This window comes from Cinclus cinclus, chromosome 2 (assembly GCF_963662255.1).
Source record: "Cinclus cinclus chromosome 2, bCinCin1.1, whole genome shotgun sequence".
NCBI lineage: Eukaryota > Metazoa > Chordata > Aves > Passeriformes > Cinclidae > Cinclus > Cinclus cinclus.
Genome location: NC_085047.1, coordinates 31,440,754 through 31,464,662, shown reverse-complemented (window position 1 = coordinate 31,464,662; position 23,909 = coordinate 31,440,754). Strand labels below are relative to the sequence as shown.

The 23,909-nt window shown below is 42.1% G+C and overlaps 1 protein-coding gene across 1 annotated transcript; it reads left to right on the top strand.

Annotated features, from left to right (window-relative positions):
• On the top strand, positions 1–20,319 carry TEAD4 (TEA domain transcription factor 4). The gene is made up of 10 exons (XM_062513649.1): positions 1–66; positions 689–751; positions 4,580–4,714; positions 5,548–5,591; positions 6,158–6,213; positions 6,974–7,104; positions 8,060–8,233; positions 15,865–16,005; positions 17,441–17,593; positions 20,206–20,319. Exons 3-10 carry the CDS (start codon positions 4,604–4,606, stop codon positions 20,317–20,319), a joined length of 924 nt encoding a protein of 307 aa, XP_062369633.1. The 5' UTR covers positions 1–66; positions 689–751; positions 4,580–4,603.
• Positions 20,320–23,909: the final 3,590 nt, after the last annotated feature.

Sequence of the window (23,909 nt, the reverse complement as noted above, 5' to 3'; positions counted from 1 at the left end):
GGCCGAAATGAGTTGATTGCCCGCTATATTAAGCTGAGAACAGGGAAAACACGCACAAGGAAACAGGTAAGTGTCCAGTTTTCCCTCTAAGGATTAACTTCTTTGGACCTCTAGAGATTATGAGGGATAATGAGAACAAATTTCTTGCTGTTCACTTGTTGGTAGTTTCTGACTTCACTGGAAGGAGGTTGCTGTGCTGTGCTGGTTAGTAAGAATGGCAGGAAGAGTCAGCTCAGGCATTTTACAGGAGATTTGTAGTGCTCATGTCTGCCAATCATACAATGAGCCACAAATTTTTCCACTGCTAAATAGCATGATTTTAGTGTTTCAGGGAACACCAGTTCTCTGCATGTAGATTCCTTGTTCAGCCGAAGCAGACAAGACAGCAATGATGACTTTGAAAATAACTGGTGCACAAGACAAAAAAGAAATCTTTGTAATTTGGAAATGAATATCCAGGCTATGCTGGACAAAGCACTGAGCAGCCTAGACCTGCCTTAGATGGCCCATATTTGCTGGCCCTCCATCCTATTTCATGGCACTGGAGTTAGTTCAGAGAAGCAGCTCATTGTTACCCCCGATCCCTCCAACCCCCAACCCTAAACAACTGCCTGAAGTACGTTTACTTCTACAAGAGGCTACCAAGTATTTGTCTGGAATGAACATGGATTTTTGTCTTTTCATGCAGGTATCTAGTCACATCCAGGTCCTGGCGAGGCGGAAAGCTAGAGAGATCCAAGCCAAGCTCAAGGTATGATGGATATCCCCTTAGAATATCATACAGGCCCCTCCAAGTCAGCTATTCCCTCTCTGAATAGCCTTAACAAAGCCTGAGATTAGTCACTGAACTGTAGTAAGCTGGAGAGGAAAAGGTTCTTCCCAGGAAATGTTGTGCAAACATTCATTATTGTTGAAGCTCTGTGACGTCTGGAGCAGTTCTATTTAAAGAATAAAGAAACAATAACTTTTAAAATTTCATGTGTCTTATTTCTACCTCTGATTTATGCTATTGTCATTCAAATCTGAACAACCCTTAGACTTAGGAGTTTGCAGAGAGTGTTTACCTGAGCAGGAAGGGTTTATGGTTCCAAATGCTGACCAGTATGCAGTCGCTGATGTTCTGATGTTCTGGCCTTGGGAAAAGGTGGCCTTGCAGTTACAAGAGCACCAGCTCCACCTCTGCTAGAGGTCATGATGTGAGGTTGTCCACTGAGAGGAAGCAAAAAAGCCAGCTGGCATCTTCTCAGGTAGACTGGTGCCAACTGAATAGACTTTGCTCCTTGATTAATTCAGACTTGATTTGAAGAGGCCAGAGCTAACAAGAAAGAGAAAATGGTTGAATACTTGCTTGAGCAAAGCTGTGTTTTCCTTTCCATAGGAAAAGCTCCAAGATCACCTTAATGAACCTCTTGACATTTATTTCCACTCAGATTTGATGCGGAGAAATGGTTTATGTACTCAGACTGAATTGCCATAAATGTTGAGAAGGTCAATTTTGCATGTGACAATTGCAGAAGAGGGTGTCTGTCCCCTGTTTGAATGTGAGCTATCCAGAAAGGGTGTGCTGAGCAGGATGTGAGGTGGTCTGAGACTTGTTATGTTTCACTGAGACAGCCAGAGAAGGAAGGTGGATGGTTACCCTTTATATTTGGTTTGGCCAGAAGTAATCTGGAAGGAAGAGAGTTTGCTTCCCTGCTCTTCCATGCTTCAGGTGACAGTAATTTTGACAGCTCAGTCTGTCCCTGACTGCTGAGGGATTGCTGTTAGCATGTGCTTCCTCTTGGCTGCCTGGGCAGCTCCTCGTTGGGCACCAGGGCAAATGGACTGTCCTGTGTGTGAGCTGTTGGCACTCAGTGTTGCCCAGTGCTGACGTGCATGCAGCTCTATTGCAAGCAGGGGTTCCCTCTAAGTCATGACAGAATCCCCCCCAACACACATCCTAGCTCCATTTTAGAAAGCTGTGTTGTGTCTTTTATTAGCTTGTTGTGTTTCCAGCTGCTCTGATAAAGAGAGGGAGGCACAAATTACAGCTATCTAATTCAGTGCACCCAGGTAGGGCTGCCTAAGCCTGAAACCTGTGGTGCTGTTAAGTGGTCAATTCAGGTGGAGGCCTGCTGGAAAGGCAGGTCAGAGCAAGCAGGAAATAACAACTGCCCGGGGTGTTAAAAGCTTCACTACTGCTTACATCTGTAACCTTGATTCTATTCCTTGTGTGTCACAGCTCTGGGGTTGGGCATGATTGAAAAGCCAGTCAGCCGAGCCTGTTTCCACTTAGCTCACAGGAGCTGGCCGGTTTTGTTCTCAGGGAACGAAGGTGTCTTGGGGAGCTCCATGGAGCCATTGGCTGCTGTCCTTTTACACCACCCAGGCCATGCTGTGAGCTCTGCCCAGCTGCCTGCAGAGAACCCTTCCCCAGGACCAGGCTGTTCCTTCCCGCCTGCAGCGGCAAGTCGGGAGCACTGATTCAACTCATTTACTTCTTTGCTTTCTCGGGCCATTTCCATAGAACAAGGAAATGAAATCACAAAAACTGCTGCCCCTCTTCCAAGTTCCTGCTGACAGCTGTGTGTTCTCCTATCACTGTTCATTTTCCAAAGCAAGTGCACGTTTTCCTGTTTATATCCTAGCGATCAGACCAGCTACATGATGTCTTTTCAGAGTAGTGACTGCAATGTTTCTGTCTCCACACGAACTGGGGTGTCTTTTTAAAATGTGTCTGTAAAAGATAGAGATGAGAAAAAGGGTAAAACTTGAAGAAAACTCTGTTCCCAAAAGTCAGTAGTTTTTCCATGCCCTGGGTGGCTAAACAGATATTATCTGCACTAAGGAAAAAAAAGTGAGAAATTGTGGTGGTATGGTGGTATCATCATAATCACTGTCAACATTATTATATGTTTTAAGAATAATAAAAGAAAATACAAACATTGCAAATGTTTGGTAGAAGTTTTTATCGCTCCTTTTTTCCTTCTTTTTTCTTTTTATACTGGAAAACACTTGAAATGAGTACAGAACTGTAAGCTGAAACAGAAAGGATATGTCTTTTCTAAAAACATGTTCTTCCAGCAGTCTGTCAAGCATTTAAATAAAACAAAAACACTGCAGAGGTTAATAGGTAAAATACTTTCCTAATTATTTTATATTTTCTTTTAACACCTCCACAAGTAAATGGATCTTCCCCATAAACTCATGTATAAAACTCAGGTAGACACATACAATTTTTCCAGTGAGAAAATAAGGGAAGAAAAAAAAAATCCTTTTCTGCAATGGTACATGGGAAATAATCCTTATTATATATTAAGAAAAACACAGAAAATAATTATTTCCTTTAAAAAATGTGGGTTATCCTTCAATTATTCCCTAAGGCATAATTTAAACTGGATTCTGAAAACGCTTCTCATAGCTTTGGAGAATATTAGGAACTTTCTCAGCATTTAAAATGTTTCCCTTCCATTCACTTGAATGGTACCAACAGGAGTCACAGATGCTCTAAAAAAGAAGAGATGTAAGTCTTGCCCATTTATATTGATCATTCAGCTGAACATTAATACTTACTGAGATTTTTGAGGATGCCTCCTCCTCTTTTTTTTTTTTGGACACATTAAGATATTTGGGCTTGGAACTTTAGAAAACCTTAGGTAAGTTGGAGGGTTTGGAATGAATGGAGGCCCAAGGGTGAGAACTTACTGCAGTTCAGCAAATGCAGGTGGGAAGTGAGAATTCCTGAAGAAGACAGCAAGGGCTGTTGGACCTCCTTCGGCAGTTTCTTCAAGCTATGAATTAATCTGTGAGTTTTCTGTGGTAATTGTAATGACACAGATAGATGTGGAATGTTTGTAGGATGAAGATTAATTGCAGGGGATATAGGAGGAAAGGCAGAATGTGAGGAAGTGCTTTTGCCTATTTATTCCTTGAAAGAAGAAATGAAAAATGCTTTTTGTTTTATGCATCCCTCAGACCCACCAACTCTGGCACTGTCCTTGCCTGTAAGAATGTGTGTAAATCTACAGCCCAGTTAAAATATAAGACAGAATCTCCCTGCACATGTGCCCTGGAGATGCTGAAGGTTTCAAGTTTCCCAGATGATGGGGCTAAAATGATAAACCACCTAAGGTTAATGTAGTCCCAAATTGAGGTAGATGTTTTTGCAGTGATGATGGTGATCTCTTTTTGTGACCTTTTCCTCTGAGGGCTTTTTTTTTGTTTGTTTTGTAATCAAGAATCTTTCCCATTGAATATTCTTACCAATTACTAAAACACAAGAGTCAACGAGGGGTGTACTTTCCACAACAAAACTTTTCAGCTGTGTGGTTGAAAGCCCTCAGACAGAAAGGATAAATGCTTAGCATTCTTTAAATCAGCATTTCAGAAAGTATTATTATTCACATCTGAAGCTATAGTAATGAGTGACAGAATTACAGCTTTAAGGGCAGTTACTGGTGAATTTGCTGCCCAGGATTTCAGAGATGCTTGTTCCCGACAGAGAAGCTGATGAGAATTCTGGTTATAGAGCATTAGAGCTGGCAACTTGTTAATCATTATAATAATCCTGGCTTTTTTCTGTTTCTACTCTTGCTCATAGGATCAGGCAGCTAAAGATAAAGCCATGCAGAGTATGGCTACAATGTCATCTGCCCAGATTATCTCTGCAACTGCCTTCCATAGTAAAATGGCCTTGCCTGGTCTCCCACGACCAGCCTACCCTGCTGTTTCTGGGGTGAGTGGTTCAGTGTTTTGGTGGAGTTCTGAGAAGATACTCTAATGAAAGAATGTGGGGACATGCTCAGGAAAATCCGGAGAACTGAGACAGAGTGGGGCAAAAGTCATTATCTCTGTAGAATAAATGTATCACACGGCTACAACAGTTTTGTCTAATTCATTGCTCACAGTGATGTAAAACAATAAGAGTTTTACTATGCTTTTTTTTTTTTTAATGATGCAAGGGAGAGAACAATCAGCTCCTTTGGATTTTCATCTCTCTGAAATGCTTTTAAGTGTCTGTATCGCTTTCTTAGTCCAGCATCTGTTTGGAATAAATCTATTTGGGCCTTCCTGACCCTTTCTCAAGTTTATGTTTCTCAATTTTTTTCTCAGTATTTTGATCAGATGGCCCTTGCATAAAATCCGTAATAGAGAAGCTGTCTGTCAGCATCCCTGTACCTATGAGTTGGGCCTAGTGAGCATTTGCTGAGCATGGATTTCTGCCAAAACAACTCCAGTGGAACTGGAGAACAATTTCCTGGGGAAAATGGTCCTTCCAAGAGAGTGAGCATCATAAAAGCTTTGGAGACAGAGGCACAAGGTGCATACATAATATTTAACATTAAAGATCACTTTTGGGTCAGTTTCTAGTAGTGTGTGCAATGAAAAAAATAAGACCAGTTGGCATTTCCACAAGAATAAAACCAGGAATGTAGAAAGAAGAGAGAACTCATTCACATCTTTAAAGGTCTGGGAGTTTGCAGGTTGTTTCCTCAGAAAAGAGCAAGCCTTCCTTTTCATCTCTGTCCTAAGAGTGGTGACTTTTGCTTATGTGTTGTTCTCTTGCAGTTTTGGCAAGGACCATTGCCAGGCCAAGCTGGGTCTTCCCAGGAGTAAGTATTCCTTCATGTGAGCATCCAGAACAGGTGCTTCTGCTGCCTGAGGAACAGCATTAGCTATTGCAAGATCTGTGAAATGCTAAGACCTTCATTTTTCTTGCAGTAGTGTTAAAATGGAGCTGAGCTCTCCTGAAAGCTGCGTTTACCTGTGGTTGTTGAATGTCTCTGAATCTGGTCTAAAAGTCTGAGAGGCATCCAGCCCAGACCTATATCCACTTGCATAGATAAAAAACTACTTGTAGTTGAAAGGAAAGGATAAATAAATGGGCACCACTGTATTAAGAGGCTGATAAGGACCTCAGAAAAACAAATCTGGAGGGAGGGTCTGCTAAACATCTGCAGGGAAGTCTTAATCTGCCGGGTCCTGGCCCCTTACTGCTTTCTGAGTCTTTGACCATGACCCTCTCTTGCCCCCACAGAAAGATAATTTCCAAAAGACATTTATGCCACTTTCTCCCTGAGGAGAAATACTTGATCTCATCTGTGGAAACAGTTGGTGAAGAATATTTTTTCATTTGGTTGGGTTTTTATTAACCACCTCTCCTTGTGTACTTCTGTAGTGTGAAACCTTTCTCTCAACAACCTTATGCTGTACAGCCTCCACTTCCAATACCAGGTAGGTAAGGAAATGTAGTTCCTTCCTTTGAAATTGTATTCCAACTTGAAAAACATCCAGCACTCTAAAAAATCTTGAAAGTTAATTTAAAAAATACTAAACCTATTGAAACATTTCAGTGAGCCAAAACCAATTTTTATATTATTTCCTCTTATTAGCTGTTGTCATCCTTTTACTGAGAGAGCTGAAGCTTTTATATTTTGTTTTATTTTACAAAATTTTTCTTCCCATTTTATATGGGTTGTGTTGGGTTTTTTTTCCTCCTGGCTCAGCAGAAAATAAAAGTTTACATATCTCTACTGGTCTTCCACCATGCTTCATGATCTAGAACACTGTTCTTTGTCACAATGTGATTGCATTCCTAATTTCTCATTAAGTGGAATAACAAGTGTCTTTTCCTTCTCAGCTTCCCTATTTTGAGAGATTAGTGGTGACATCTCATTCTGATACTCAACAGTTTATTTCACTGCTCCTTTAGGGCTCTGTCTAAGTCCTCTTAATATTGCTGAACATGTTTTTCTCTGGTGCCAAACCCAGGTGGTTTGTCTTTTGCATCATGACCCCTGGCAGTGCTGTCTTAGCAGAGGGTGACTGACAAGCCATTTAGAGCACAAGTAGACTGAGGACCTTATGAATGATATTTTTCCATGATGAATGAAGCCATAAGAAAAGCATGAGTCAACTGTGACAGTAGGTGCTGTACTGGAAAGCTATTCCCATTTTTTTCTAAATTATTGTTATATAAATTCTGCATGCTTAGGGTTTGAGTCTCCTACTGGCCTCTCACCTTCCCCATCAGCACCAGCTTGGCAAGGACGAAGGGTTGCTAGCTCCAAACTTTGGATGTTAGAGTTCTCCGCTTTCTTGGAACAACAACAAGACCAAGACACAGTAAGAAACACATGTTGCTTCTACCCCTCATTTTGCATCTTTGGACAGCTCCTGTTCATCATGGATGTGTTATACTACTCTATATGTATGGAAATACTTGCTTCATTGCTCTTCAGACAATAGAAAGGCATCCTTGGGAAGCAGCAGATATCCTCCTCCTAGGGGATAAGTAGTGATAGAACCAGATCTGTGCAATGTGCTTCTGGCCTCCCTGTCCAGGGTCATGGACATTCATACACAGGAGCCCAAGGCATTAAGGTCATAAGCTCCTGCCAGGATTTTCTGGCTGTCCTGTCCAGCCTTGTAAGATAGACTCCAATATATAACCCAAAATCAGAAGTTGCTAAGATTACATAAAGCCGTGTGTTTCTCTGATGTGCTGAGAACTTAAAATTGGTGGCAACATTGGTGAATTTGCATCAACGTGTTTCCATGGTGCCACCTATGAAATGGAAGTAGTAAGATTTGTCTCTTTCACTCAACCTTTTGATTCTTCATCTTGAGATGTGCTCTGGTGATGGTCTCAGATAAGAAAGTTCAGAAAAGATAGTATTATTTGCCTGGGATTTATCTCCTGTGGAGTTTCAGGCTCTTCATAGGACAGGAGCATTGATGTTTGACTGAATGACCTGTCACAGGTAAAACTCTGTGTCTCATGTTATCTCAGACTATATGGCAGCAGCACGAGACAATGATTTAGGAGTGAACATAGGAAGAAAAAACACAACAACAGTGTTTCAGGGAAGGAAAAAGCATCAATGTATTGATAGGAAGGAAAGAGCAGCATGAGCTGGTATGAGCAGAGATATTTCTGTTGATTTCTTCTGCTCTTTTAGAAAATGCTGTGAAATCTTCATTGACTTCCAGTAGTCTTCTCTGAAGGACAATAGATGTACAGTATGTACTGAATGCTACTGAACAAATTTCTAATGCCATGTTTTCCCTCTTCTTGCAGTATAACAAACACCTGTTTGTGCACATTGGGCAGTCAAGCCCCAGCTACAATGACCCCTACCTCGAGGCAGTGGATATTCGGCAGATCTATGACAAGTTCCCTGAGAAGAAAGGGGGCCTGAAGGAGCTCTTTGAAAGGGGGCCAGCTAACGCCTTCTTCCTTGTCAAATTCTGGGTAAGAGAAGGGCCCTTTGTAGGGTACCCATATTTGTTTAGGAAGTTTCTCACTTTAAAAGCTGTTACCTCGCTGGCTGCTAGAAAACTGCTGCCTCCCAACATGTTTTTCCCTGTGTAGACAACTTAATACAGCCACAACTGTCACTTTTCTTGACCCCACAAGATCTTTCCTTAACCCCACCAGGCACACTTTCTGGCCTGCAGCAACACGTATCTTTCACATTGTCCATCAGTAGAGTTGTTCTTGACTACTGTCTGTAGATTTGCTAATGGTGACTCGGACCCTCTAAAATTTTTATCTATGTATAAGTAAAGAATCCAGAGGAAATTATTCTCTGCACTGCTATGCACTGACTTCTTTCCGTGTTGTGTAACTCTTCAGTCAGAAGCAATACTTTTCCATCTCTTCTCCTGTCTCTGCAGCTGCATTTTGTATTATCCAAGTACTAATAATTTACAGAGGCATACTTACTGCTGGCAGAGCAAAAAGATAAGAAAAACATATAACGAAATTTGATTATGCTGATAATATATTACTGAAATGACTTCTGGTAAATTGGCAGAAATCAGCCTGGCAAAGCTTACTCACTCCATTTGGATTTTTGTGATTTAACTGAAATTTGGAAAAACTGTGCCATTGTGCTTCAAGGTACAAACAAAATAGCTTTGGTGATTGATATTATCATAAGAATTACGAAATTAAAAATAATAGTAGCTCAGGGCAGTTGTACAGTAGATGGCTGAGGGAATGTGTAATGGGATTTGGAGCCTTTCACCTTGAGTTTACCACATTATTCAACCTCAGGTCAGAGTGAGATGATGAAAAATGAGCTTTTATATCTCATTCCCTTCATACAAAGTGGCCCTAGAAAGCCTCCTGATTGGTGCTTTCAGAAGGAAGAGTTAAGTACCTTGAGATGCAACTTCCCAGCTGTCCCAAGCCTAGCCTTTCCAGAAATGAGTAGGAGAATGTTGGCTGGCAGTCTTCTTCTCAAGTGCCTGTGCCTAGAGTGTTGGTTGCTGATAACTTTTGGGCATACATAATTACCTACAGTAATCTCTGTGATACTTAGCTGGGCCCTTCATGGGATTAGATCCTGGCAAAGTACAACAAAGCCTGCCTGGGGTTCTCAAAACAAAAGGTAAAAGATTGGCTCTGTTCTGGCTGGGAGAGAAAGCAGCACCTTGCTGAGAAGCTTATCCTTTGACAGGGCACCCTTTGACAGCCTTTTGTGCTTTGGAAGTTTCAAGAACCAGAAGGAAGAGCTTAGAGGGAGATGTTACACAGAAAGAATGAAACACTTTGAACTCCTTGACTTGAAGAGAGAGAAATCATGAAATTGTGATCTGGTGCAACTGTGATTTTATTTATCGAAATTGACAGTGTGCTTTTCTGCTTTTGTGGTTCAGTTTGGGGATTGTGGTAACGTTTTAATATCAGAAGTGTAAATGGGGCCTATGCACCGTGTCAGATCAACCTCTGTCAGAGTTTTGAAAAATTTAGATGGTGGCATATCAAGCTGGGCTCTTTCTGTTCCCACATGAGGTGTCCAGTGTTCAGAGGGTATCAGCTCACTGGAATTTAGCTTGATTAAAGAGATGTGACATTGGACTTGAAACATCTTTACTCCAATGTATGCACAATATAGTGGGGCTCTGGAACTCTATACTCATAAGGACAGAAATATTTCTGGGCTTGGTTTAATATTTTGACAGTCTGATTATTTTTTTGATACCCTTGCATTGCTGAATCCTATCTGGAGTTAACATCAGGTTTTATTGGTTGTAACACTGCAGCTTGTCACTTAGAAACAGGCAAAGTTTAGAAGTCAAATAATTAGTTAAATGAAAGCTTCTAAGACTTTTAAGAAGCAAACAAACACTTTTCACAGATAATGCAATATGATTAAAAGCAAAAAAGGAAGAAAATTAGATTTCAGCAGAAATTTTTATATCCCTCCTCATTTTCATACTTTTGTAGCAGTATGTGTTAGGGTGCTTTTTCATTTTGCTGCCTGATAGCTCTGGACAAATATATAAATATGCTGTTGATGTGCAAAGATGTCTTGGATAAAGCAATTACTACACTGTTGGATTTATAGCATCATTTTAGGATAAAATGGTGAGTAGAATTAAATACTTGAAGGGATGTTTTGAGACATGAAGATACGATTGATTTTTCAGAGGTTATGAGTTGAAGCTGTGGTTGCAGGTGACAAAGACTTTTAAAAAACCAAGGAATGAGTAGGTTGGGGCAGTTTTAGGCTTGAAGGACCTGGGGCATGAACCTGCCATTGCTACAGTAGCCACTGATTATACCAGATGATCTATTGTGTACCAGAGACCTAATTCTAAACACCAGGGTTGAGGTTTCTTGGCCTCAGTGGTAGCACTGAGGATCTAATATCACTGAGAAAGAGATGTTCATGTTTGTTCAAAGGTGCTTTAAATGATCTATACAATAGCTAAGAGTTAACAGCTGATGAGTTGGAAACATAAGCAGTGTTGCAGTGTTTGCAATTCTTCCTCGATTTTGGCACTGGGAATTTGGTACAATGAACTGATTTTTGGACTTAGGTTGGCAAGTTGTGTATGACATCTGTGTGACATTTCTCTGTGCTCCAAGTGCATTCTAGCACACGACAATGAATGTGAGACATCAGCCTCCCAACACATGGGCAGTGGCAGCCCTGCTCTTTTCCAGGCTAATATTATCTCTGCCACCTGTTCCTTGCTTCTCCCTGTGAACTCCTCCTATATGGATGGTTATTAATAGTTTGGGGAAGAGGCGTCCTCAGGGCTTTGCACGCTAGTAAAATGGTGCACTTGCATCTTGGATCTTTCAGAAGTTGTGAGACTCTGCATGGAAGACAGAAGGAAAGCAACAAACCAGGAATTCAGGACAGGTAGTGCTTTGCACAGAGCAGCCATCTGCAGAGACATGAATCAGGGGAATTTCTTGGTATCCCTGTCCTGCCTGTGCTGAATGTATGTAGTAATTTCTTCTTGGTGATAGGCAGTCAAATCACTGTCTTCTTTCAGCTAAATGGAATATATTTCTGTGGGAAAGTGCTGAGGGGGTGAGCTGGAAACTGCTGTTCTGCACTTGGCTTCTCTCCTGTCACAAACAAATCCAGTCAAAACAGCAGCAGTGCAAATTGCTCTCAGCACCCTTCTTTGCCCACTGGATGCTTTCAATCATGAAACTGCCTGGAGAGCAAGGAATGGCAATTTGGTCTCCACATCCATTCTGTTCTTGGTACTCCTGAGGCAGCAAACAAGACAGCAGCTGGAAACAGGGAATTTTTTGATTTTTGCACACATTAATTTCACCTGCCATCACCAGCACCACCTCCAGTTGCTGCCTTATGTAAGGAGACTCTGCCAATGGCACTTCTTCCACCAAAGCTGTCCCCCACAGTGTTCAACTCTATAGAAATAATTGGCAGCAAAAGGCAGGTTGAAAGACTGAATTGCTGAGGAATTTTCAAATAATCTTTTCCAGAGGTGGAGGGGAGAGAGCAACATATTTGCTTGTGGAGGGTTACTATGCTCTTCCCAGAACAACTCTCTTGTTTTCCATTTAGAAATCTTGCCTTGTAGGTAATTAAACATTCTGCTTACTTCTCTGGAAAAGAGGAAATCTCAGACGTTTCCCCTCCAAGCAGGCAGATTCACTCTTGTATGTGAGTATCTGAGATGTACTGTATCACAGATATCTCAGTGATTGTAGTTTCAGCATGTTTGGAAGTCATCAGGCAGGCTATGGATAAGTGTGTCATCTGTGCTGAGCTTGCACAGCAAGTTGAACACATCCCAGACACATCAGATTTCTGCTATGCCAGAGAGTGCACAGGTTTTTGCATCTGGAACTTCTTGGAAAGAAAGCAAGAACCCTGACTTTGTCAGGGTAGCATGGTCCAGTTGGTGGCTCATAACTCAGATTTAGTTTGTAATATGCCTCCTTTATTTGATCTTCTACCTTTGCCTGTAAAAGAGACTGAGAACAGCTGTTGAATGCTGGACACCACCCAACAGCCTGAATGCTGCTGCTGCCCCCGCAGTCCCACCCTGTTCTAGCAGTGGCAAGTAGGAGCCTGGGGGGCCAGGCAGCTCAGCTCCCTCAGTGAGACTTTGCTAAATCCTGCCTATGTCTCCTTTGGCTGCCTAGGTTGGGGTAAGGAATGTATTTAAAACTTATCTCATTTGTTGTTGGACATATTAGGGCATTTGGCAGAGAGGAGTTGAGGCACCTGGGTTGTAGTCACATCCAGTTACATATTAAAAAATTCTATGCATTCCCAGACTATTCAGTGAAGATCAGGCCTCCTGCTTGACGGAGTTCTTGGAAGATAAATTTCCTTTGAATCATAGTCACTATTGTTCCCTTGCATCTTTTCAATATACTGGGCATGGTAAGTCAGACCTGTCTCTGCTCACCTCAGTTACTTGCTGCAGCACTGGATGTGCTTTGACACAAGGTTTTCTTTAGAGAAGCAATGTAGTCCTGATGGTCTAGGTGTTGTGAGGAGCTAATAGGAATCCAGGTGTTAAGAATCTAGCCATAGTGTTTTTAGATTTTAGGCTAAATGCACTAGCTCTTCTGGTCATTACGGTCTTGTCCTCATGCAATCCTGGGAAGTTTAACTGCATCCTTTCATGAATTGCCCCAGTGTCCAGTTCACATGTAGAAGTTAATTTGGCTATGGCAGATTACAGTGTTCTTCCTCAGTCTTCTGCCTTGTCTTCCTTCAGGGGGTAATCATCTCCACAGCAGGAAAAGATAAGGGCTTGGCGTTCCACTCCTGAGATGTTCCTTGTCTTGTATTCATGTACACCATTGCCATTTTCAGTTCACATGTACAAACCAGGTTGCAAGTAGTTCAAGAGCAGGTATGTGCATGCTAAATAATCTGGTACAGGGACAGGTGCCTTCCTTGAGAAGGTGGGAACCAGCAGCTGTAAATAAGTGAAAAAGCTGTAGCAGTAAGGCCAGGGGTGTCTGGTGTGCTCCAGCTCCATTCTCCTGCAAAGATGAACTGAAGTCCCCAGCAAACTGCTGCTTTCATTCCCTGGAGTTGCTGAAATTCCATATATGTATATTTATGAGCTCTGCAAAGGTGACAGGAGGTGGATATGCAGCTCTTGGTGACTGATCACTCCATGTCTGACCATCCTAGCCCATAATACAGGACAAACTTTAGCATAAAAAGGGCGGTGTAAATGTGAGGGAGTTCCAACATGATCCCACTGCTCCACTGCAACAGGGCTTCCAGGAACCTGATTGTACATAGTGTCAGTGAATGGTGATGACTCCTTAATTCAAACAGTATTGCCATAATTTTGTCATTAGTGTTGTTTAATTTGATGTTAATTGGCTGTGAAATTCTAGTCTGGCCTTCTAATGGGAGGCATGTCAAACTGTGGATGCACCTAGAGTGGCTTCTTATGGCTAGGGAAGCTTTTTTCATGAAGTGGAACTAGCACCTTTCTGCTTTGCCTCTTATTGAGTGCATTTATTTTTTAATTTTACCAGTAAGTCTTTTGGAGAATGTAACTTTATCTTTACTAGCGAGACCCTGAAAATCTTTGTCTGGTGCTGTAGTGAGAACTTCTGCTTTGTTTATGTAGCAGTGGCTGACCAAGCCTCTGTAGCCTTGACCCTTTGTTCTTTCTAACTCGGTGGGACAGTTTCTTTGGAAGAGTGGAATCAAGTCCATACATCGTGTTCATCACTCCCAAGGCAAATAGCTGAAAAATATTGTGAAGGACTCCTAGTCTAGTTCCTCTCTGAACAAGGGAAGAAATTAATCTTTATTCAGACAGTTGGAGTGTGGGTGAAATAACACAGTTAGTTGCATTGACATGGAAGTGAGTATTACAGTGCTAAAGTACAGTATTACAATAACTTAATAAAAACCTAAATCAGAATGGAGTAGTACTGCTGCTCTCTAAAACAGGTACTTTTGTGGTACAAAGAAAGTAGCCACATAGCTACAGTTATTTAATACCGAGGTCTGGCATGGCCATAATAATTCACTAAAGCTGTCCTGCTTTCTGCTATCCCTGTTTTCACCCATCCTCTCTACACACATTCTTTGAGCACATGCAAGTGTTTTTGAATCAGACCAGGGAACTGATCCCACTGAGAACTAACTGAGCAATTCCTCAGTGAGCCTTGTAATGCAGCTACAGAAATGTGTGTCAGTATGGCAGGAACAGCGAAGCACAAACTGCTCTGGAAGAGTGAGACTGTTCTCTCTTGGGGTCAGGACCAGCCTGGCATCATCAAAGTACAACTCTGAGGTGCAGTTTCTCAAGAGTCTCAAGCCAACCTGAGTATGTGTTGCTAGGAAAATAGGCAATCTTTGTGCCCTCATCTTTTGTGGTGCCACAAAGGCAGCAGCAAGCTACAGAAGGGGAGAAAACTTGACTGTCACTTTCTAGACTGGCCTAAACCTTTGTGAAATTGCTCATTAAAACAACTAAACTAACAGTATTTATTATCTCATGGGAGATAAGAGGTATTTTTCATGGCAAAGAAAGAGGGGCATTCATTATTGTGGTGGTCCAGTTCTACCACATTGCTTGTCCTTAGTGCTGCTCTGGATCTCAAATAAAATACTCTTCACTGACTGGTTAAGAAAGCCCTGATAGACTGGCATTTAATTCTGTCCTAGTCACACTGTGTTCACTGTAGGAGGAACACTCTTCAAGTTTCCTCTTCTCTTGGCTCAGCTAGAAGAATAAAATGCTCTGGGGCAGCCTATGGGAACTGATCTTGCTTTTACACTGGTGTAAATTAGCACCTGGGCTTGTGGAGCACAGAGAAGCTCTGCCCTGTCGGTTTTGAAGGAGAGGAAGCTGAGCTGGGCATTCCCTCGAACTCCTAGTGTTTCTAGAGCTTAAGGGAGCTGCCACTTGTTTCATAACTGCGGTTGGAATGACCCCTGGTGGAAGCTTCAGACACCCAGGATTTTTGGGAGTTAAGTCCCAACAGGAGGCTTTGGTTGGCCAGCCTTAGGCACCCACATTTGAAAACTGTGTCTGCTACTGGAGATGGGTTTTAATTCAGGTGTAACTGGGCTAGATCCATCAGTAACCAACATTCCTTATATTACATCCTGTCTATTTATATTCTTTATATCATAGTACCTGAGCCTGATGTGTGTGTGTGTACTCATAATACATTTTTTCCCTGCTGTATCTTTTCCCTTACCTACATTCCTAGGGTGGAAAAACTTTATTACTGTTGCTTTACTGTTATTTTCCTCCCTTGGTGAGTCAGCCCAGTGTAGCCCATCTGCTGCACTGCTCTGCCTCTGCAGTCTGCTCTCCACATGCTTTGTGAGTACCTCCAAGCCATGTTATATGTTTTTCATGTTAGGAGGATATTCCACCAGGTTTCCCCAATGTGTATGCAAATCCACACAATTTTCTGAAATGGAAATAGAATTTTATTCAATACTTCTCAGATTTCTCCTGCTTGCTCAATGCACAGTGGTCTGCTTAAGGATCTGGGGATACTTCCAATATTTTACTGTCTTGGCTATGCAAGTTAATGGTGAGAAAATGCCACAACCATCTATTGATAAACATCTGAAATTTTTTTGTTCTTTTTTTCGGCAGGCTGATTTAAATACCAATATTGAAGATGAATCCAGATCTTTCTATGGTGTTTCCAGCCAGTATGAAAGCCCAGAAAACATGGTCATTACCTGTTCCACCAAAGTGTGTTCCTTTGGAAAGCAGGTGGTAGAGAAAGTAGAGGTAAGGAACAGACACCTGTGTGCGAGGTTCCCTCTGGCTGCTGTTTTGTCACTTCAAGTATTTGCATTCTGCCTTTGTATCTCGAGGCAAAATATATCTCATGCTTCTTGTCAGAGAGATGGATGCCATAGATATAAGAAAACTCAGCCTGCAAAATGGCCTTGTCATAGGATTTCACTGTAGATCTGTTAGTGTTTGCTACTTTTCCCTTAAATCTCAGTTTCTGAGGAGATGTAAATACGTACAGCTCAGCTCTGCTGATTCTCTGGGGTTTTTTGGGAAGCAAAGGAAAGCTAGGTAACATAGATGTGTTTTGTAGTCAAGAAATGTGAAAACATAAAAGCAACACCTCACTTTTCATCAGTGTTTTTAAACAGATCATTTATAGACTATAGCTATTAATTTGACTGTAATAATTTACAGACTATAGTCTTATGGTTTTATTAGACCTAGAGGTTATACACTCACTCTTGAGCAACACGGGAACTGCAAGTAACTGGGTTATGCATATAACTGGCATTGAAGAAATTCTTTTTGATACCACATTCAGCTGCTAAGAGAGCTACTTTTACATGCCTCCTGCTGTCCTGTTTTTCAAGGAATCTTGACATGCAGAAGCATCTATGTGCAGAACACCAGCTGTTCTCATGTCAGCATCAGTTCCCCACAAGGTGCATCCTTCCCCACAAGCCATCTCCAGTCACATGATAGGCATGCCTGAAGTTGGGTTAAGTATTTGCAGATGGGATAGAGGGGCTAAAGGAAGGTGTCACGGTGCACATAGAAGAAGACCAAGCTCCTGGGGTGAAAAAAGGTTACAGGCATTTAAGGGTCTGCTATGAAATCATGAAATATGGCCTCAGGTTTTTTTCGAAGGCAGATAAAATATACAGGAGCTAAGGTGTGAAGGTGAGCAAAAAAATCTCTTTGTGTATCATTGGCCAGACCCTTTCCTAAGGGGGATGGGGGGTGAGAGGGAGGCAAAAATTCTGTGTTCTGTCACACAGGTACCAGGAGACTTTAGTCTTTTTTAGCTATCAAGCATCCTGAGCATAGTATTTCTATCATTACTTTCTGGTCTTGCTAAAACAGCAGTTATTAACTTTTTCAGTTTATTCACACCTAGTATTTGTCCAGTAGGGATGCAGACTGTAGTGTAGGTGTCAATTGGTCTGTTCCTCTTAGCTACTTTCACAGTGCCTTGAGGGTTTGCTGCTCAGAAGCTGGAACGCACGATTCTAAAGAAAACAAGAAATCAAGCCAAAGAAATTGGAGGACTCAAGGGGACTGACCTTGGTGCAAAGTACTGTGGTCACTGTTCATAAAATTATTTATAAGTGCCACTGTAATTCTTCCATTCTGAGTCCCTTCTTGTGATAGTGTCACTGGTGTGCCAGCGTGGCCCCACATGCCCCTTTTGTGCTCTGCCTTACAGACAGAGTATGCACGCTATGAAAATGGACACTATTCCTACCGCATCCACCGCTCCCCTCTCTGCGAATACATGATCAACTTCATCCATAAACTCAAGCACCTTCCTGAGAAGTACATGATGAACAGTGTGCTGGAGAACTTCACTATCTTACAGGTGGGAATTTCAGCTGTTTTCGTTGCAACCTGGCAGCATGTAAGCATCATGCAGAGTTCACTGCTGAGAGTCAAAGCAGATTTCCTTTTATAGCTCAGCATCTAATTGAATTTAGCATCTTTGATGTGTGTTGCACTTCAAGACCATTTATGGAGCTCTAGAGATAATAAATCATGCAGAGGAGCAGCAAAAGAATTTGAGAGACCTGGGTAAGAGAGAGATAAAAAATAAAAGGAGAGTTCATGAGGCAGAGAGACAAAGGAAGGAGAATGATGAAAAAATCAGTGAAGGAAATGCTCATTCCACTATTTCACAAATATTGAAGTCCTTTCTGTGCCTGGGCCCTTTTTGCAAGGTAAAAAAAAAACCACACGGGCACATTAAGTGGCTATAACATTTTTTCTGTGGGAAGAGTTCTTCACTGACCATGTTAGGGGGGAAAGAAAGCAGTTTCCTCTGGACCATCTGGGACCTGTACAGAATACAGAGACATGCAAAGGAAAGGGGATGTTGTGGAGAAGCTCTGTAACACCTTCTGAATCACTGCAACCTCTAGATAGGTCAGGATTACAAGGCTACAGCAATTAGACTTGTGTTACTGTTTTGTTGTACTGGGAACCTTTCCAGGCTCAGCTGCAGCCTAAATTTGGGAAGAGGGCAGACAGCTTAAAAGGTGGATTTTTCTAATGGACTGAATTCTGTGTTCATCTCTGTAAGAGGCATCACAGATCTTTGCCCAGAGAATGTGAGGCTGGGTAAGTAGAAGAGATGCTGGTGGTTGTATGAAAGACTGGAAATCAAAGGTTTTCATTCCATTCTCTGAAGACCTTGGGTAACTGCAGGCAACTCATTTCACTGCTCTGTGGCTCAGACACATCAGCTATAAAACAGAAGATTAATGATATATGTGACAGGGCATTAAGGAGTTTACTCTTCCATGTTTGTATTATGATCTTAAAACATCTGGTAAAAATAAGGAGTATAAATGCTGAGAGTTCTTTTAGATGACCAAAAGCATGAAAGGGGCAGAGACAGGGAGATGGAAGATCTCTGTGTTGTAGTCCATGCTGGGGAACATTGTAGCTGCCTTCTGCATGTTTCATTCCTCAGTCAGCCCAGCATTTCTTATAAATTCTAAGAAAAAAGCTGTCACATAGTTATACTTCCTCAGGGGGTTTGTGTTTTGAGAAATCTCATGTCCTTGCCATATCTTCTGGCACTGAAGGCATGTCCCATGTGGGTGCTGGCACACACTACCTTGCAGTCCTGAGCAAGATGAAAGTGCTGCTCCCTGAGCAGCCTGAGCATTTCCCACTCCCCACTGGGGAGCTGAAAAATGCATAATGTAAGGCATGTTGGTAGTCCTCAGTCCCTGCTACCACCTTTGAGGCAAGTCTAATTATATTTTTTCTAGACACTTTTATGATCTTAGATACCCCTAATCCCACAAGCATAATTTGTCTTGCTTTGCACATTTCTCTGGATCAAGAACTCCCAGGATTTCAGAGCCCATTTTTCAGAAAAGGGCCTGGTGCCTTGGCACACCTGGAAGTGTATAACTCATCACATCTTGCAGAAGAAAGGACTTCAACTGCAAATCCAAATGTGAAGTAAGAAAAGAAAATAGAATAAACCAAAATCAGACTGCTAAAATTAATAAGCAAGTTTGAAAACAGATATTTTCTTCCTGTTTTCGCAAGAACAATTGTGCTTTGGTACGGGTACAAGCCTCCAGCTGGAATGGTTTTCTTCTGCAGTTGAGTTTGTGCTACTGCTGATAAAAATCTTTCTCCTCTAGCAGCAGAGAACTTTTACAATGGCACAAACTCAGGTGATAAGAATGTGCAAAGTTGTGCAGTGATAGAGAGAGGGAAGCTGAGCTAGGAGTTTTGAGAGCAGTATTTCTCTTGTCTCTGCCACACAGTGCATGCTGCAGAAACTAGGACAACACTGCTCCTTCACAATGCTGCTGACAGTCACGTTGTAGAGACAGTAAGGGTCCTCAGGGGCCATAGGAAAAAAAAAGGGAAAAAAGGAGCTTCTGTAAGAATGCATGAGTGTAGCAGCCATCCTTCTCCCCACATCTACAGTGGATGGAATGGGAGGTGCAATGGAGTCAAATCTGTAAGTCTCCTGTAAAGGAGTTATGCTCTCTAATCCTCATGTTCTGTGTCTTCCATTGACAGGCAGGAGCAGATGAAGGAAAAGGACAGTCTGTAGTTGTGATATATCAATATATGTGTTAACAGGAGTGGGTGTGCCAGAGGAGGGGGTCTCTATACCCAACAAACACAGCTGTTTTTTGTGAAACACTTTCCCTCTGCAACACCAGGGGTGGGGAGCAGAGAACCTGGTGGACCTGCTTCCATTGATGTGATCACTTGGTCACAGTGGACTTTTCCTCGCAGTGGTCTCTGCTCACCTCCCTGTCTCTTCACTGCATGGTAGTTCTGAGGCTGTAAAAGTGCTTTGGTGTGTGAGCCAAACTGTGTATCAATCCTGCACTCCTCTGCTCCTTGTCTATTGCTGACGTGCTTTATGTTAAATGTGTTGGAATATGTAAGCAGAGAAATAGCAGTTGCCATTTCAGCTTCTTCTCCTTTTCTGTCCAGGTTGTGACAAACAGGGACACACAGGAGACCTTGCTGTGCATAGCATATGTTTTTGAAGTATCAACTAGTGACCATGGTGCCCAACATCACATCTACCGGCTGGTGAAGGACTAGAGACTCTGCCCTGAGTTGTCCATGGAATGCATGTCTAAGAAAAAAGTCTGTGCTTGAACAACCCCTGCCCGCCCCCCCCCCCCCCCCATACCAAACTGAAAAATAAACTGCAGATATTGTGTATTTTCAGAAAAGTACCTCTGAGCTGATTTGTGATTGATAGAGTGATGTTTCCATCTCCCGACTTGTGCAAATGGGAAAAAACTTGGAGTCAAGGAAACAGGCTTTAGACTGATTTAAGGTCTCACCATAATCAGCATCCTGTGAAAAGCATTTCCCACAGTGCACACTCAGGGTGTGATCACACACATAAAAGGGATGTATGCACCTGAGCATACAGGTGGGCCAGTGGCAATGGCAGCAGCTTCCACAACTCTCATCACATATGAACAGGTTGAAAATGTTCATGGGACACCTGGTCTGAGTGTGTGCACTCATAAACATTCATTTGAAAGTCAACACATGCACAGTCATGGTTACCATACATTTATATAGGTGTCAGTTAGACATACGTGGTCATGTCCCTGTGTACAAAGGTTGCACATATATCCTGCACAGCTCCTGTCCACATCAGCAGTTGTGTAGTCATAGGCTGATTTAGCCTTGCTCTGTTAGGGGCTTGTTTCTTTTTCCCTCTCTTCCATGCATGATAGTGAGAGACCAGTCTTTTGCATTTTAAATGAAGTTATGCTTAGAAAATTTGGTATGCTAAATCATGTTGTCTTGCCCAGCAGATTTCTTCTATGTATCAAGTCTGATGACAGACTAAAATAATTCTTGCTGCCTTTGCTTCTGTTCTCCCCAGCTACCAATGCTCAGTAAACCAGTCTGTGCTCTTGTGCACCAGCAAAATAATTGTTTACAGAGGTCAAATTATTCCACCTGCTAGCTGCAGACAGTGAGGTGCATAAGTTTTGCACAGAATGTCATTTGATGAGCAAACTGGAGGAAAAGGAAGAGTGAAAACAGCTTAGCTTTCTGTGTTTCCAAGGCAATCAAACACAGCTTCTCTGCTGTACTTGTAAACTGAGGTTGTCTATTCAGAAGTCACTGAGAGGCAATAATCTTGGTCCCCACAATGCTGCTGATGTGGAGGAAAGATGCAGCCATTCATGTTGCTCTGAGGGAAGAGATGGTTTGCATGATGCTCTGGCAGCCATTGAACAGGAAATTTATTGGGTAGACAGGCAGAGTTGCGTGGCCTGGACAATCAAGTTAATGTGGAAGGGGGACTAATTGACTTATTTCCTCATTAAGCAACTGCATGCCAGCTGATCTGTTGTAACTGTAAAAGTGTGGGTTTATATTTGCATGTGGGGGGTCCCTGACAGGGAGGAGTCTTTACCAGGCATACCCTGTGCTTTGAAGCATTGGAAGGAAAGGACAAAGCTAAGGAGGATAGCAAAGATGATGCCATGAAGTCAGAGCTGGAGAAAGATGGTTTGTTTCTTGTTATGGGAAAATTGCTCCATATATTCCTCCCCCATAATCCTGCAGACCCTGCATTCTCAGAGGCTAGTTTTAAGGACCTTGCAGGGCTAGTGCTGTTAACCTTCTCTTGTGCAGTAGCCAAAAGTAGATGGTCAAGAACTGAAAATTTGCTTGCACCTATTAAACAAAATCTACACGAAGTTCCTGCCCTGCCTGCTCTCTAGAAGACAAAGAAATACATTCAAGAACGGACTTCCAAACTAATACAGACACCCAAGATGCCAGCAGCTTTCCTTTAGATCTGCACGGCTGGTAACCAGAATGAGTCAAACTTGGAGAAAGATGAGCCAAGTACTTTAAACACCTAGAAAACAAAGCATCTTGAAATACCTGCTGTTCTGTGCTGCACATGCACCGGCTGCCCTCACCCATCCATGGGGTGTTATTGCTAGTCCCAGTTAGGTGACCAAACCACCCAGGACTGAATTAACTACATCTCTGCAAACCAGGTAGCCCCTCCAGCTGGCCACATAGGTGTGAATGGTACCAACTGTCTACAGTCCATTGCTGATGCATACACCTGCCTGTTTGAGCTGTGTGCAATCTCCTTCCTGATCTCTGAACCATGACTGGAACAGGCAACAAACCAAATAAAACCCCGCTAATAAGAAAAAAAGACTGACCCTTGGGAGAAGTATTTTTGGCCAGTGCAGACAACAATGTTTTGAAATGAAGCCTGTACAGAGGAAGGGCAGAGAAAGTCCCCAGCAATGGAAAATTCCTTTTGATGTGTATTAGTACTCTTGCAAACACAGGCTTGGTGCCTTGCATGTGTTTACTGCAGGGTTACGCCACAGCAACAGACCCTATGGAGTCAGTCCCTGGACAAGATAAGCCCTAAAAGTCCACTTAGTCCATTAGCTGTCCATGAATAAAACCACATTAAGCAAAGTTTTAAGATGTTATCAAGGCAGTAAACACAAACTAACAGGCTGAGGAACAGATGAAATCTTCGTACAGTTGATTTTGGGACACTTACACAGGGCTTTTTTCAACTTAATAGCAGTGCAAAATTCTTCTCTGGTACTATTCCTTTCTGTGCTTGTTCTTGGAATTCACAGATCCCTGGTGTCAACGACCAGGGTTAGCAAGAGACATGTACCTGACTTTGAAACTCAGTGGAGAAAGGAAAAGAAAATTCATGTGTCTGTGACAGCTCTCTTTTATGTAGGCCAAAAGACAAAGAACATATAGTAAGGCTAAGAGGCAAAAGAAGTACTGGAAGTTTTGATCTGGACTAAAAGGCTTCAGCCACCTTGCAAAATGGGTGAGATCCATGCAAAAACACTTCAAAGACTGGAAGGATTGTAGATCTCTGTCCCCAAGGCTTCCTTTCTTGGAATTTCACCAGAAGAAACCACAGGGCATTGAACTAAGAGCCAGCTGAAATTTTGCTAAAAATAAAGCAAAGCAAACACAAAATAGCAGCATATGTAAAAAAAAAAAGAGATAGCCTAGTTTCAAATGGAAAAACTAAATTGAACTCTGAAGAACCAACAACAAATGAGGATATCAGAGTGTCTTAAAAGTTTAATTTCTGTTGGGGCAGAAATACCAGAATTATTAACTTAACCTGTAAGAACTTGCTGTAAAATCAAAGGATGAAACATTAAAAGTTGAATCCCGTGGCCACTTTACAGCCATGACACTGAGACCTTAGAAGGTAAAGTGACAAAACAGATCTAAGTACCCAGGTTTTCTTTATTACAAAGCACTTAACAAGTTTCCATTTAACTGATTCCTTTTTTTTTTCCTAATGTACATGCTTCAGTTTATCAGGCCTAATTTGTGCAGCTACATCTGCTTGTGGAATCATGCAAAACTGAATTACTAAAATGATTCCACTTAGTGATAGTCTTCTGAGATAAGACAGACCATGGGTCTGAGCAACACAGAGCTAAGCAAGACAGGGGCCCTCCCTTCATCCTAACTTCAAAGCTAAAAGGAACACTTCAGGTAAGACAAGTTCATTTGAATTCGTTCACGTATCTGTGGTAAGGGGGTGGGAACTTCATAAGCTGGCATTGCCAACAAAGAAAACATGTAGGCAGGCCTAGAGGCAAAGGTAGGGATTTAATTTAAATCTCTACTTCAATATC